The sequence below is a fragment of the Volvox carteri genome, assembly GCF_000143455.1.
Source record: "Volvox carteri f. nagariensis unplaced genomic scaffold VOLCAscaffold_21, whole genome shotgun sequence".
Classification (NCBI taxonomy): Eukaryota; Viridiplantae; Chlorophyta; class Chlorophyceae; order Chlamydomonadales; family Volvocaceae; genus Volvox; species Volvox carteri.
This window is the reverse complement of record NW_003307564.1, coordinates 1,164,680-1,181,194: the sequence shown is the minus strand read 5'-3', so window position 1 is coordinate 1,181,194 and position 16,515 is coordinate 1,164,680. Positions and strand designations below refer to the sequence as shown.

The following is a 16,515-nucleotide window of genomic DNA, read 5'->3' as shown; positions in this document are numbered from 1 at the left end:
ACACCGATGTGTTTCCCTACCGGTGCTTCCCTTGTGACGCCACCAACGTAGGAAGGTGGACACGTCGTAAGTGTTTTGATCATTTGTTATAGACAGGGTCACCGTCTAATTGAGAGCTATCTTCTTTCGGATGTTTTTAGTACATTCTAAGGACGTTTACAGTTTGTGCTTTTCGTAAATTTGTATAGAAAACAGAACGGTTATAGAACATTCTTAAACGGCGGCTTTCAGTTTCGTAAGGTAGGACCAAGACATAGGGTGTCTATAGATTCGTTGCATAGAATGGTCTATATAGACTGTGCCATCTTCTAATCAATAGGCCTGAAAATACCGTAGTGCTACTTATAGTTCGTGATCGCTTTGTTCGGGGAGGGGTCAAAAAACTTTCTGAAATTTGTACGTGCTCTTTAAGCAGCCCCTCGCACAAATGTGAGCGGTCGTACTCTGCCGAATAAACGGTTCGTACATCGTCCAAAAAAGCCAGGAGCGAAATTTGCCGCGCGGATGCGCGCGTGGGATTCGCAAAATGCGCCTGTACAAGCGTATATAATTTCTTTGGCGAAGAAAGGACGAGGTGCGCCAGCGCGTTGCGCAGGTGGGCATGTTGGCCACAGCCGCACGCGGCATGCAGGCCGGAAATGTGGGTGGCTCCTGTGCCGCAATTAAAAGAACGAAAATCATACAACGTAGCTTGCAAAGCTTGGCTCAGGCAAGGCCGCAGGAAGAGGAAGCGTTGAGCGAAGCGACACTTTTGTGCAAGCAAACGGTCGCGTTTTTGGTAGCGCAACGTATACAGCACCTTGTTCAGAGTAAAGTCAAATTACAAAGTTGCGCAAAGTATAACATACATAAACTTATTTAAACATAAGAACAGATAAGACGTTTAGAGCCTTGTCGGTGACATGGACGCCGCTGTTGGCTTGGAACAGCTATTTGTTGTGCATAGGGACGTGCCCGCGTTAGCCGTGTTGCAACAGCTCAGGATGAATTTCAGCCAGCAACAGCCTCAAGAGCTGCTGCACAACCACCAGGAATGTCTTCAGTTGGGCACGTGTAGTTTTGGTCGGCGGGGTCGAGCATCGTACGCATTGCGCACAGAAACCAAGGTGCAGCGTCTCTGTAACATCGCCAACATATCCGGTACGCGGTGGCAGGCTTGCCGAGCACGAAATGAAGGGGGGGTCGCATCTCACCATTCAACTAAGCATGCATGTGCTCGGTTGAATGCTCGGTAGCGTGCGAGTTTACCCCTATCAGGATGTTTGTTTGCATATCCCTCCAAGCGAAAGGGCTTGGACCTATGCTGATGTTCGTTCCAAGAAGTGAACTGGGGACTGATGCTACGGTGAAAGGTATGCACGTAAATTCGCCCGTGCGCCAAACGCCCTGTAACTCGCTTACGCTAATCTCACATTCCAATATGCCACTGCACTTTCCTCTCCAGCCTGGCCACATTCTCTTCCTCGCAAACGTACTTGGGCACCTTACAATCCGACACCATACATGCTTTGGAAACGCGGGCAGCTGCTTCACAAGGACCCCCCTATTTAAGCAGCCCCTCGCACAAATGTGTCCGGTCGTACTTCGCGAATAAAAGGTCCGTACATCACGCCCCAAAAGCCAGGAGCGAATTTCACCGCGCGGATGGGCGCGTGCAATTCGCAAAATGCGCCTGTACAAGTGTATATAAATTTCTTGGCGGAAAAGACGAGGTGCGCCAGCGCGTTGCGCAGGTGGTCATGTTGGCCATAGTCGCACGCGGCATGCAGGCTGGACTATTGCGTGGCTGCTTTGCAGTAACTGAAAGCACCGAAAGCCTACGTCGTAGCTTGCAACACTGGGCTCGTGAAACTGCCGTGGAAGATGAAGCGCTGGCGAAGAGGCAGTTGTATGCAGCACCTTGTTCAGAGTAAAGTCAAATTACAAAGCTGCGCAAAGTATAACATACATAAACTTAATTAAACATAAGAACAGATAAGACGTTTAGAGCCTTGTCGGTGACATGGGCGCCGCTGTTGGCTTGGAACAGCTATTTGCTGTGCATAGGGACGTGCCCGCGTTAGCCGTGTTGCAACAGCTCAGGATGGATTTCAGCCAGCAACAGCCTCAAGAGCTGCTTCACAACCACCGGGAATGTCTTCAGTTGGGCACGTGTAGTTTTGGTCGGCGGGGTCGAGCAATGTATGCAATGCGCACAGAAACCAAGGTGCCAACATATCCGGTACGCGGTGGCAGGCTTGCCGAGCACGAAATGAAGGGGGGGTCGCATCTCACCATTCAATTAAGCATGCATGTGCTCGGTTGAATGCTCGGTAGCGTGCGAGTTTACCCCTATCAGGATGTTTGTTTGCATATCCCTCCAAGCGAGAGGGCTTGGACCTATGCTGATGTTCGTTCCAAGAAGTGAACTGAGGACTGATGCTACGGTGAAAGATTTGCACGTAAATTCACCCGTGCAATAAAACGCCCTGTAACTCGCATACGCTAATCTCACATTCCAATATGCCACTGCACTTTCCTCTCCAGCCTGGCCACATTCTCTTCCATGCAAACGTACTTGGGCACCTTACGTTCCAACACCATACATGCTTTGGAAACACGGGCAGCTGCTTCACAAGGACCCCCCTATTTGAATTTCGGGGAAGGCCGGACCAGATTTTGCGGGCATGATACAAATTTCGGGGCCCCTTCCAAAATTTCGGGGCTTTTCAAACTGCAGCTTCCAGTCAGTCTCCCTCCACCGGGAATCCTTAGGCTCATGGTCTCTCACCATTTTCGCACTTTGGAAACGCCCTAGCAAATTCTGGACCGATCGTACAGTTCAGTACCAGTGGCAACGACCTAATAACCAGCCGGCCGGGCCAACACAGTGTTTGGGTGGTTGCTACTGAAACGTGTCTTCATGTGGCTGAAACCCCGACGTAAAAGGCATTACGACTAGGGTACGCTAGGCTCGCGCCTAGCAACCTCCTCGTGCTCCATTCGCTCACGCTGGGCCTCGACAACAGCGTCATCAAGCCTAACTGGTGCAAATCCAGCTCGGTCGCTCACCGGAGCGTTTGGTGCTAGCGGTTTCATCCCGCATTGAAGCAGGGTTGCCTGTCTTGCACGTTTTCCAGCGTTGTTCATGTCCTACGTTTATGACTATATTTTATGTATGTAAGAGCTGATTTCCGCCTTGAAATCCTAGTTTTTGCGAAGTTTGATCGACCGGCTTCGGAGGGTACGATATTTCGGGGCTGCGGTCCCTTGGGATACCTTAGAATTTGTACGTGCCACATATTCGTAGTGCCTCCCGAATTATTGTAGCACGAACTATAAGTAGCACTACGGTAGATGACCTCTAGACAATCAAGAATCTCACAGACGCACTGCTGCACTACTGCTGAAGATAGGGAATAAATAACAATAATAATAATAATAATAATAATAATAATAATAATATACAAGGTTGTTTGCGTTAACATGTATGTCAGTATGTCATCACGCTCCGTCTTCCAGTTGGGCATCTAGGGAGAATATAGCTATTTCCCCTGTCATCAAAAGGTCACGGAGGTCTCGGGGGTCATCCACAACGGCAAGTAAGCCCTGGCTGCCTACCTCCTCATCTAGCTGCCTGTCTCTGCCTACCTACCTGCCTATCTAGCTGCTGTCTATCTGGCTGCTTCGCCGACTTCCTGCCCACTCCTACCCACCCCGTCCAATAAGCCCTCCACCTGCGCCTGCCGGCCTCACATGCGCGAGCACAGCATGCATGCCCCGTGCCTTCTCCACCTTCGCCTCACCCCTACCAGCATCACCATCACCAACTCCAACACCATCATGAGCCATTCACGTCTGCAGCACGAAGCGGGGCCCCAAGCCGTACTTGCCGTACGACAGCTTCACCAGCTTGCCCTGCGCCACTGCTCTGGTCAGGTACGTGGTCAGATGCTGTCGGGATATTTCCACTCCTTGGAGCCGAAGGAGGTGCTCTCCGATGGCCTTGGGGGTGTGGCATCGCTCCTGGGTGAGGCCGACAGGTAAGGAAACAGATCGACATATTGGCGGCTCTTAGGCCCATATACAACAGGTAACAGCAGCTACAGTGCGGCTATGGTTCCTGGGAGGGGTCCCAGGATCGATCCCGGCCATAAGCGAAAGTAATTGCACACTATCAATCGTTTTATACAGAGTAACCATCCCACACTACTGGACGGTCAGTGAGGAAATTTTATAGCAGAAAAATCAGCAAGATTATTAGATATAGAGTTGACGCCGACAAACATATCCAGCGAATGTTACTGTTGCTCAACCCATAACAAATTACAAACCCCCAGACCCATCGGTACGGGGACATGAATCGCCTCATCACTCATCTCATCCCCCACCACAAATGTCCAAACCAAAAGCGAACCAATCGATATGCTTACCTGTATTGCCTCAACCACGGCATCGAAGCTCAGTGCATTACGGTTGCTGCCACGCCGATCCGCCCGTAGCTCAAGTCCCGCCAGCTCCGCCAGCTGCTGCCGTACAGATACATCGGCGTGCCGTACGGATAGGGCATACACCAGGTCGTGCCGTCCCGCAGCCCGTAGCTCACTAAGGCGCGGCATCCGTGGCGGCGGTGTCGGCGGCGGCGCCGCCAGAGTGTCAGCTGCGCCACCGGCCGCAGCCGCGAATCCCAGGTGATGGTGATGGTGCCGCTGCGACGGCAGTGGCGCTGGCGTCGCCGCCGTCGCTGACTTCCTAGGACGGCCCCGACGGCTTCGAAGCGGTGTCGTACCAGCGGCGACGCCGGCGGAGGACGCCGCTCCAGCCGTGGCTCCTCTCCTCTTTCCCGGATCACCACCAACACCACCCACCGCGAGATCCGCCTCGGCCGCCTGTTCGCACACGTCAGTGGCGGCTGTTAGGCTGTCAGGTTGCGTGCCGTCCGTCCCGCCGCCGTCTCGTCCCTCTCCGATTCGGGAGCTGGCCGCCGACGCCGCCGCCGCGTCCCCTCGGCCGCCGCCAGCCGCCGTGGCGTCGATAGCATCCATAACCGGTACATCGCCGCCGCCGCCGCCGCCGCCGCTGCTGCTGCTGCTGCCGATGCCGTCTTGTCGCATCCCAACCGCCGGATCTTGAGAACGTGGTACGACAAGGTTGCTGCTCTGTACGGCAAGCGTCGCTGCCGCTGCGAACTGGTTCAGCTCCGCCGCCAAGGCACCCAGGTCATCCCATTGGCCGCGTGGCCGGCGGCGGCTGCTACCCGGGCGTGTACGGATGCCCAGCAGGTTCCGGAGCTCCTCGTGTCGGCGTACGGCATTCAGCAATGTGCCGTACCCTCCCTGTCGTAACTCACGTGATGTGGGCAGCACACCTGCGGCCCCAACCCGACAGGAACGCATTAAGACACCATTATTACAGCCATCATCACATAACCCAAAAGTCCATCAAACGACGCACATGCACCCACCATAAGCTGCTAAATGCTCTTACATAAAAAGAGTGATTCACTGAAATCCTTATTTAGGAACGAGAGAGTCCTACATGATACCATATAAAATAGAGCAAAAAGAACTCCACTAAAGAGCCGTCGCCGCGGCTGCAAGACGCACCGCGTCACGCCGCAGCTCACAAAACCGCGAGAGAAACTCGCAGAAGCGAGAGACCATAAATATCTACCGAGACACCAACAAGACACATCCTGGACGAAATTTACCGAATAAAGATTTAACAAATTGTATCAAAGGCCAGTTGTATAACACAGCCGCATTCAGCAATTGAAAAGTTTGCACCCAGCTTTACACCTCCTCTATCAGCCAGTTTTACACCTTTTCTATAATCTACATCTGCACCATGTAAGAGGCATCTTTTACTACAAACAATAGCATAGGTTACAAGTAACATGGCGCGAGGGAGAGGCCGTCGTGCTTTACTGGATAATAAAAACATATTTTGCGGAAATGGCAAAAAAAACGTTTAATGGGCTATTTAAAAGAGCAACAACAATGTCCGGCACACCTGGCGATAGCTGCAGCTCCTTGGCGACAGCGAATAGCTTCCGCCGTATCGCCGCCGTACTGTCGTACAGGTGTTTCGACGGTGCCCATGTTATTCGACGTCCCAGCCGGGACGCGACGTGCAGATAACCCCCGTGATACTCGATTGCGTTGTGGAGATCCAACCGCCGAGCTGCCGTATCACGGCATGTGTACGGGAGCAAATAATACAAGGGAATGTCATCCGGTTTACTTGTGGGACGCGTAAAGTGAACACGCGGACACGAATCGTGCGCTGGTGTGCAATCGTCGGACAATGCTTCTGCAGGCCGTGAAAAACTTTTGGGCTGCGAATTATAAACGTGCAGGTGTAGTCGTGATATATAGGGGCACCGTCATTCTCCGTACGAACGCGAGTGATATATACTTCAGAGGTCCGGGCTTCAGGGGTCTGTCATACGTACTCTCCCCTTACCCCTCACATCCCCCCACTCCCCACCTCCCCTGCAACACTCCCCACAACACTCTCCAACACCTTGTATCACCAAGCTCCGTGAGGGCATCACTCGGTCCGCAGCCGCCTCCGCCACCAGCCACCGTACACCGCCACCGCCGCCGCCAACACCGCCGCCGCCACCGCCGCCAACACCAACAACGCATCCCTCGACGTCCTCGTCATGGTCATTTCCCTGCTGCTGCTGATGATGATGATGATGATGGTGCTGCTCAGCGCCGCGACGCCCAGCCGACCCATGGGTCGCTCCCGACGAGGACGGAGAGGCGGAATCTGGTCGCCGCCCTAAGGAGGAGCAACTGCCGGGCAGAAGCTGCAGCGGAGGTGGACGGCGCCACGTGCTTCGGTGACTGACCTGACATCGTACTCACCCACCGGGGGTGCCAAACGGGGGGAACGGTCGTGTGTGTATTATGGTGGCGGGGGAGACGAGGGGTGAAACGGGTGCTAGGCGGCAGACGGGGCCAACTACCCAACGACCTCACAACTTCCAAACCCAAACAAAACCCCTAACCCAGCACTCCCCCCCCCCGCTCATCCGCGGCGCCTCGTAATCCCGTAATCCCATTTCCCGTCCCTTCCCTCCCCGTTTTCCCCCCCACCCCGCTTCCCCTTCCTCTCCTAACCCTACTTTCCTCTCCGCACGTGCACACGTGCATGTATAACACGTGCATACATACACGTGCATACATACTCTCGCGGCCCACAGTGTAATCTAAGTCATACATACATACATACATACATACATACATACATACATACAATTCATATATCCGTACCATACACACTCACCTGGTTATACCAGTACGTCTTCCCCGGGTATTCCGGGTGGGGTAGCTCCACCCAGCCCGCCGCCACGAAACCCGCCAACTCCTCCCCCAACCGTTCCCAACTGTCCGGACCCGACCAGTAGCCCCGGGGCCGCCGTGTGCTGCGGAGGCCGAGTTGGAGAGCTACCTGGGGCCGGGGGGGCAGAGGGCCGTGTGCGCGTTCGGCTACCGACACAAACCCTAGGGGGGCCACTCCAGGGGGGAGTGAAAAAGGGGGGGGGAGCGGGGGAAGAAGGGGTATGTGACACCACATACCCCGCCCCCTTTTCTTTCTTTTTCATCCCTCAGTAATCTTTCCCCCTTCTCCCCCTCCCCTCTCCCGTTGTGCCGCCTGGCCAAGTAAGTCCTTAGCGGTTCCTCCCCCTCCCCCTCCCCCTCCCCCCAAAACACACCTCTACGAATCCCCCCGCCTCCCCAATCAGCGCCACCAGGTCCTTCCTGCCAGCTGCCAGGAGCTGCTGACGTGTCGGCATAAAACCATGCCGTACACCTGGCTGTTGCTGCTGCGGCTGCTGCTGCTGTTGAGGCGGAGGTGGCCGCTGACTGAGCAGCGCTGGCGCACCCGTCGTCGCCGCTGCTGCCCCCGCCGTCGTCGCCGCTGCTGCTGCCCCCGCCGTCGTCACCGCTACTGTGGCCGACGGCACCGTTGATGTCGGCGGTGCCACCGCCGCCGCCGCCGGGTCTGACGGCGCCGGTGCCGTCGGGCGCTCCAGCTTGTCGTCGGCTCCCTGGAGCGCCCGGATGTGGTTTCGGAGCTCTCTGCCCAGAAGCTGTAGCAGCAAGCTTTTGCGACCTTGAGCCAGGAGAGCTGCACATACAACAGCAGTAGCAGCGGCAGTAGCAGCGGCGACGGCAGCGGGGCTTCACATCGGACAGGTCAAGAAAAGGCGTTGGCCCTGGCATGGGCCCTCGAATGCGGGCTCTCCTAGTTGGTTATGGGAAGCCGTACTCGTCGTACTGAAGGTCGTACCAGTGTACGGGACGTAAATGGGTGCTTACCCTCAAGGGCCCTCACACCCAACCCAGACCCTAGACTCCTCTCCCCCTTCCCCCCCTTCCTCCTGATTGGTTGTCAGACAACGACGATTACGACAACGGTAAAGTGGCAAAGTGGCAACGGTAACGGTAACGGCAGCAGCAGCGATGACGGCAATGGCAACGACAGCAACTACGAAATGACAACAACAACAACGACAACGATGGCAACGATAATAACAACTGCGACAGAATAAAAGAGCAAATCCCCTCACACGAACTGCTGCCGAGCTGCCTGCACTTAAGGAAATCCCTCCAACATATACATATACACATACACACGCACACACATACACATACACACGCACACAAACAAACACGTACGTACACACGCGTACACCCCGCCCACGCACACCGTCCAAAGAGCCCGACGCCCCTGACGCACCACTGAAACGCCAACAAGACATACAAACAGACGCACAGATACAACCGCCTCCTCTTCTCCCCCCCATCCCGGGCATCCCAGCAACACCCCCACAATCATCACAGTCAGTGGTATCCACACCTGTGCTGGCGGCGGTCGCTGACGCCATGATCAATGTACGATTGGCTATGTCAGCGTACGGCAGTACGTCTGGATCCAGACGTACGACGTACTCCTCGTTGCCGGCAAAGTCGTACTGTTGTACGATAGTGTGTCGTACTGTGCGCAACAATATACCCTGCCGCTCGGCCACGCCGTGGTCGTTGCGACCGTTATCGCTGTCACCACCTTCTGTGGCTGCCGTGGCGGCGGTGGCTGTAGCAAAAGGAGCGGCCACGGGAGCGGCCGGCTTGGGCATCGCTGTAGGGGCTGTAGCTGCGGCGGTAGCGGCTGCGCGGGCTGCTGCATTGTCGGGGCCACTGCGCCGGACTGCCAAAGGGAGCCCTGGCTCTATGTTAGGGAGCGCCATCTCCGCTGCCGGCGTTATCACCTCAACGACATGGCCCAAGCTCCGTCCCAAGCTGCCATACGCATTGCTGCTACCATGGATCGCGTCCTTGGCTGCTGCCAAAGAGCCTTTGTAGCGGCGACCTCGACGGCACGTTGCGCAATTGACGGCATTGTTTGCGGATGGGAGCAAGCGGAGCTCCCAGCCTATAAGCTGCCTCGTATCGTGTTGAAGCTTTGCAAGCGCTGTGGTTAGAGGCAATAAGACTGAAGGCGCAGGACGTTGTTGTGCCGCTGCCGATTGCGGAGTGGCGGTTTGATGTTCGTTGAGGGCTGCACGCTCTGTGCTCCTCGCCGTGCTTGCATCCTTGATATTCTGGTAAGGAGAAAGAGAAGTCCTTACTTTTCTTATGTAACGGGCTGCACAGCTTGGCCGTCGTTGCACTAGCCAAACTCCCTTGTACGAAGAGAACATGCGAACCAACTGAACTACTTTTCTACCATCAACGTTCTATATTTAGTGAGCCAACGATTATGTTGAGCTATAAGCACGGTACACAGAAGTCTGCATCTTCCGCCGGCTGCACGCCGAGTCAATTTATTCCACAACTTGCACGGCCAATAATCGCCGGTAGTTGATTAGTATTAGAAAGAGCCTTGTAGACGGGTTTTCCTAGTTGCATGCTGTCTTGGAAATGCCAACTTGCACGGCGTCGGTACGGCAGCCCCTAGGGCTGCAACGAATGAAACGACCTCTAGAAACCAGATACTATATTCTTGGTATGGAACCAATTACAGACCAGGCGTGAATCATCAAAATTCGTACTCACGGCAGCACAGATCAAGGAGTCAAATTATCCCATAGACGTTGGTGTGTCTCATGCCTACATCAGAATCGTACGCCCCACTCGGAGGGGTCTCCGCGAGACGAAATGTTTGACGCACACACTTACTGTCATTTATAACATTCAACGCACACGCACACGCACACCCATAAGTCTTCCTCGCAACTCCCTCAACTTACGCTCTCATGCAAAGATAAGGTCCTTGGAGCTCGTGTCCTGACACGTCACTGCCCATACCCGCCACTCCGCAGGCGTGCAAACTCTTATAATTTAGGACCTTTGTAGGTACGCTGTTTCTTGTTTCTTGGGTTGCCATCAGAATCAATCTGAGCAAAAGGCTTCGCAGTCCTTCACGTGCTGACCGAGCCTCCTTTGCTGGGTGCCACATGGCGGTTCCCAGAATCCTGTGACCAAGGCTGTGCTTTGTGCCTTTCCTTATGAACTATTACTATTATGTTTAACGATTGCATGCCGACGGATGCACTACAGAGTTTGAAGGGTCTTCGAATTACTGTGTGGGGCTCGAACCCACCCACCCACCCATGCCGTACAGCCAATTTTCGGGAGACCATAACTCTTCTGCCGTACAAAACAAAGTATAAATTGCTAAGAGCAGCTCTCGTGCCCAGGTCTGTACAAGTATTTTATCCTATAAAGAAATGCTTTTTTACGTACTTTGAGTTGTGCGTGTTCTGCCTTTTTGTGTGCAAAGGCCATTTGGGTCGCCGTCGGTCTTGAAGTCAGAACAGTACGGCGGCAAGTTGTATGAGCTGCCTATGGGTTCGCAGATAGGCACTGGTTAGCTGGCGAGTGAACGGCGGATGATATAATGATGATGGTGATGATGGCGATGAAAAGCGCGCACTATTTTCGACATGGGTTTGAACCGGGGGCGATACATGTCGGCCTAGGCCGTGTAGGGCCGCGTCTAGGTAGGTTCAAGCAGCATAACCTTATGGTGGTCTGGCCGGGGCCTTTGTGATATGTGATTTATATTTTCATTCATCTCGGCGCATGGACACGCCGGTAACTGCTGCGCGCCCTTGAGCTGCCGCCCTCTCCCGCCAGCTACCTAGTGGCTGAGGCAGGTCGTGCACATTTCTGACAAAAGCGCTTTCCCTGGCAGAGCACCCTGCGCGCCTGGAAGGGGCTTAGGGGTTTGTTTCCGCGACTAGGATTTACGTCGCGGATTAACCCTCTGTCCTCCACCGATACCTGCGCAAATGGCTAAGTTGTTAGCAACTTATCTCGCCTTCACAACCTTTGATCCCCATATTGACCGAAATTATGTGGTGTAAGCTCCAACCAAGGACTTCCGTGCCCTAATCCGTGACGTTAATACTAAGTGGAAAGATCCCCTGAACCCGTTGGGATGCTTTGGCAATCTGCCGAAATCAGTAGCATCAATCTGAGCTGCTAGATTTGTCCGCGGCGGTGTCTCAGGCAGCTGCCTGAGACGAACGATACGCCATAAAAAGGTGGGAGGTGGGCGGAAATGGCCTTGGTGTAAATCTAGGTGTACTGCTATAATCTTAAGGATTGTTATTTCTAAACATGAGGAAATTAGGTAACGATTGCCTAGTAATTGTCAAGTCCGTCGTTCTTTGGCGTTCCAGGACGAGCTCGGATGGCGCCGCGGCACGGTTCCAGGCGGCTTTTAGTTGACTTAGTGCTCATAAAGAAAACACATTATGAGACATATAATATTTTCTATAACGGGAAGGCAGATATTCTACAACAGCTCCGCGTCGTTTTTCGCCCAAGCCAAAGAGTGAACCTCGATGTGAGGTTGAAGGCGTGCATATATCGATGTGACGGATAGCCCTTAAGATTTGTTATATAGCAGCTCCTCTGGTTTCGTCCTTGGTGTGCTTGCGCGAGGCATGTGCTCTTCATTCGCTTGCCTTTCGGTCCAGCAATTAGATATGCCATGCATATGTTATTGATATAAACTTATCCTGTGTCAAAAACTATGCCCTAATTGGAATGTTACGCTCGTTTCGTATAGCTACAATCATCGGAAGTTTTTATGATCCCGCTACACTGCCGGCAGCTTATCCACGTGCGCATGTTAAAGAACTCCAGGATGGACTGATGGATAATGCCTTTCAACAAGGGCAAATACTCCAAGGACAAAAGAGAACCATCCCACCCTCTTTTTTGATCGAGGCTGCGAAACGATGACTACAAGTAAGGTAGATGGCGTCAAGTAAAAATTGAGTTAGGTAAGCTCGAAGGCTAAACTTAGTAACTCCTATACACATCTATCTGTAAATGTTGTGTTCGGATCCATCGGCAACAAAGTGCAAAGGCATCGAATGAATCTTTAGGCCTGTTATGTAAACCATCAGTTCTCAGCACTGTAACAGCCACACACACAGCACTTGTAAGCAAAAAATCTTTCAGGAATTTGTTTGCTCAAGTAAATCAGAAGATTTTGCGCAGCAACACAGTCCAGGCACACAGGTATACGAACTTTATTGCGGCCATCAAAACATTTGCGTAATGGATGGATGCTGATATTTCACAATGAGATACGAATTAGTCGCTTTAATAGCTCCAGGACTGGCATTTCGTTCTGAGTCATTGTACGGCAACCAGGCATTGATGCTACTTAAAGGCGTTAGATGAGACGCGCTTTTCATGTAAAATAAGTTCTTGTTCATACATTGGAAGGTAGATTCTTAGCCGTTGGGGGAGTTCTAGTGCTGCTAGGAGCAACCAGTAACCATGGTGCCGACGAGTACCTGGCACGGTTGCTTCTGCGGGAAAGGTAAGCCCTCTCCTGAAAAAACAATACTCTAACCTTGGCGCTTGTACTGCGCCGGCTATCCACATCCCACATTCGCCTAACGCTCTCCTGCTGCTTTCGCTGGGACCCCACTTCGATAGGTCAAAGCCTATCCAAGGCGTGTAGACTGGGCTTAGCGCTCATCGCCATATCCCTCTTTTACTTATCAAGGACGGCGACCGCGCAAGGTAGGACAAACTTTTGTCTCGGAAGCTCGGCTGTCCGAAATGACGCGCGACGCACAGAAATGCAGCAGCAACTATCCGCCGCACACAACGATGGAGGCATTTGTGATAAGCTTCACTTCATATATTCATGTGTTGAAGTCCATGGGCGCTGACTTCCTTAAGCGGTTCGTTTCGGGTTCCGCTATATTCTGAGCTTGGAAGGGCACTGAACGGCTTCGGGCCTGCTTTCCCTTGCTGAAACTAGAAAAACGTAATCATTGCAATTGATGTTACTGCTATCTTGTTTGTTACATGTATGTTAAATGAGCTTTTGGTAGCTCACATCTGCGTCTTTGCCCGTCAGCAGGTTGTCCACAAGTGTTAGGTTACCAGTTTTACGTTCAACGGGAAGTGGCCAACGCATATAAGAACTGGACTGCGCCGTCACCGTTCACAGTGACATCGCTTTCGGCCACCTGCAATGCGACGGCGCGTTGCACCGCCTTCAACACGCGAGGCATGCTTATGACGGCCCCAATGCGGCCCGCCTTTTCATACTTGGATAACACCAAAGCTGGTCCTTGCGACGGCGTCTACATCTCCAACCGCACGATCACAGGGCTTCTCCTTCCGGTGCGTTATGGGCCGTGGGCTATGGGCTGGCTGCGATTAGTCGACTGGCAAGGAGCCGCCGGTTGCCAGCACAGTCAGACAACAAACGACCTGCCTGTCGCAGATTTAGATGTGTGCGTGCAAACGCATAAGAGCCGCTCGCCCGCCTTTCATCCCGACTATGCCTCCCTTCTCCCTTCTCCCTTCTCGTGACCCGAGCGTGTCCATTGTGGATATGTAGTACTTCTGCCGCAGCTTGACCATCCCGCGACATGTATAAGTATGTATATGTACATGTACGGCACCGTCCGACTTCTTCCTGGGTTCTTTCCGTACCTACGGCACGACAGAGCTGCTTACGTGTATCGTTGACTTTTTGTCAACCTTTTTGTCACCCTCAACAAACACATTGACAACTTATTGACTTGACCCAGCGCCCATTCTAAATTGCTCGTCGACTGACACACATGTCTTTCACATTGAACGGAACGCATTGCAGCCCAACACCGTGGAGGATTTGCGCCAGGAAGCCAAAATCATCGACATGGTGGCCGCGTCGACTGCAGCCATGAGAGTGAGTCATCAGACCGTTTCGCGCGAGCATGTCTCAAAAATACATTAAATATATGTTGTCAACATACTTCGGCAGCAGCGCGAGGACCTAGTTGGCTCGCATGCTTATGCAGGTGGCATGCCACGCCCGCCACATGCGGATGCCGTATGTTTGGGAAACTAAAACTAGTTTCAGGGAAACTTAACTTTCTGGGAGCTGACTGCAGATACAGAAATTCCGATCATGATTTTGAGCTAATGTAACTAATGCCGACGGAAGCAAGCAGCGCACACGAAGACGCCGCCTGAAGGCTAAGAAACCTTCATTTAAAGATCGGAAGCCGACATCCGCGGCCCGCCGTCGCTCTGGGAACTGCGAGGTTGGGAGCCACAACCTTGTCCAAGTTAGTTCGTTAGACTTCTGTTAACATAACGCGACCTTTTTGAAAGATTTTCTCGCATGATAAATGCTTGCAGGGAAGTCCCAGGAAATGGAGGACCTCGCATAGTATAGCGCCTCTTTGAAAGGTCGCACAATATACTGCACATAAAATAAACTGTTATTGAGAAATCTTACTTATTGCTGGTGGAATTTTTCCCTCGGACGGGCTTCTGTGTTCGGGTTCTCAAACGGAAGACCGCCGTCAAAACGTTTTCTCGATGAATTAATTGACTGAATGTCCGCTTCCACCATGCGCCTCGCTCTCGCGCGGAGGAGGCAGGGCGCGAATGTTTTACGAGCCGGCGGCCTCCTTTCCGCTCTGAGTCCACACAGTCCACTCACACCGCCAAAGCGAGCTTGCTCGCCCTCTCATCAGACTAAGTAAACCACCCCCTTTCACCCTCTTTCACCCAAAGAACCAAGCCTACTAACTGATCGTCTCCAAGGGTCGCCTCCAAATAACGCGTGTTCCCAAAACAATGTTACCTCAGAGCTACAACCAATTTCGGCCATGCAACTATCTAAAAGCTTTTCATCCATCTTATCCATCTGTTCATTCATCCGTTTTGCTGTGACGGGGCGTTGTTCCTGCTGCACTCGGCACGTAGGTTGCTGCCCAGTTGAAGACTGCAAAGGTGCCGATTACCGCGGCCACCATCAAGACTCCAACTTCGCAAGTCACCGCCGCGTTTGCGGCTGTGCAGGTGCGCCGCGTTCGTGCGGTTCGGTCCTGGCCATGTTTGATCCGTTCGTGTGAACGTGTCCGCAATACCCGCATGCCCATCCATCTAAACCACATGCATGCATCTACATGCCATCTGCATGCGCGTAGGATCATGTTATGTAAATTATGCATGCATGCATGCATGCATGCACGAGTCTGTGTAATAGTTATGTACGCGAATACGTGTGCACGAACGCTTCGCATAACGATAATTTTTGGTCAATGGGAGAGAGGCGGGTCCTCATAAATAATATCTAGCGGAATATTGGACGTTATGATTCCAGATATTGATGCGAAGAGACGAACGAACTATATAATACGTACAATAACGTGCTGTCCGTACGGAACACACCATATACGTTCTTGAACCTGCTCGTAGCTATGTTCGAATATATGTTGGTATATATGTTCGTATGTATGTCCTCGAACCTGCTCGTGTGTTTGTATGTATGCATGCATATACGCAGACACCGCTGGCCCAAGTGAGCAACGTTACCGGCAACTACACCTATGCCGCGGTGGCAACTGCCATTCTGTATCCCACCTGGGATTCCCGGTCAGCCAACGGCACCAATAACAATTTAATTTCGCCTGTTAAAGATCAGGGAAGCTGCGGCAGCTGCGTCTCCTTCGCGGCAACGGCTGGCGCAGAGGCAGCGGTGGCAACTGCACTGAAGTCCGCCTCCAACTCCAACGACTTTTCAGAGCAATGGTACGATTATTACTTCCGTTTGCACGCGTGCCTACGTACGAACTATTGTACGAATGTATCATGAGATGACAGACACTGACATGCAAATGCGTATACCCCCTGATCTATCCACCCGATTCCCTATCCACCCGATTCCCCACCGACCGACAGTCATACCGACATACATACATCTACACGTGTGCCGCCTTCCCTCATGCTGGCTCCCTCGCTCGTGTGCACAGGTTGTTTTTTTGCAATGGTCTCTACAACCCGACTTGTGACACAGGTTGGACCGCAGACGAGGCCGCCGACGTGCTCGCAAAGTTTAGCATTCCCCAAGAGACCAACTACCCGTACAAGGGCACCAAGACCTGCGTCCTCAACGCCAAGCCCGAGTCTCGGCCAGCCGGCAGGTTCCAGTATATAAGCATCACTAACTTGGACACGGTAGGTGTGTGTGGGTGTGGGTGTG

General features: G+C 52.9%; 2 protein-coding genes across 2 annotated transcripts in view; one reads left to right on the top strand and one right to left on the bottom strand.

The window, feature by feature from the left end:
* Positions 1-3,831: 3,831 nt before the first annotated feature.
* Positions 3,832-9,694, bottom strand: VOLCADRAFT_91521 (uncharacterized protein; the record flags this gene model as incomplete). The annotated part of the gene is made up of 6 exons (XM_002950938.1): positions 3,832-4,005; positions 4,413-5,347; positions 5,992-6,162; positions 6,469-6,796; positions 7,276-7,505; positions 8,854-9,694. 6 exons carry the CDS (start codon positions 9,692-9,694, stop codon positions 3,832-3,834), a joined length of 2,679 nt encoding a protein of 892 aa, XP_002950984.1.
* Positions 9,695-12,720: 3,026 nt separating this feature from the next.
* The window catches only part of VOLCADRAFT_104939 (uncharacterized protein), a 10,776-nt gene continuing 6,981 nt past the window's right edge, over positions 12,721-16,515 (top strand). The window contains exons 1-7 of the mRNA XM_002951033.1: positions 12,721-12,837; positions 12,957-13,043; positions 13,390-13,655; positions 14,134-14,208; positions 15,237-15,332; positions 15,820-16,064; positions 16,286-16,490. Of these exons, the coding sequence (XP_002951079.1) occupies positions 12,795-12,837; positions 12,957-13,043; positions 13,390-13,655; positions 14,134-14,208; positions 15,237-15,332; positions 15,820-16,064; positions 16,286-16,490 (1,017 nt within the window). The 5' untranslated portion in view covers positions 12,721-12,794. The remainder of the gene's footprint in view (positions 12,838-12,956; positions 13,044-13,389; positions 13,656-14,133; positions 14,209-15,236; positions 15,333-15,819; positions 16,065-16,285; positions 16,491-16,515) is intronic.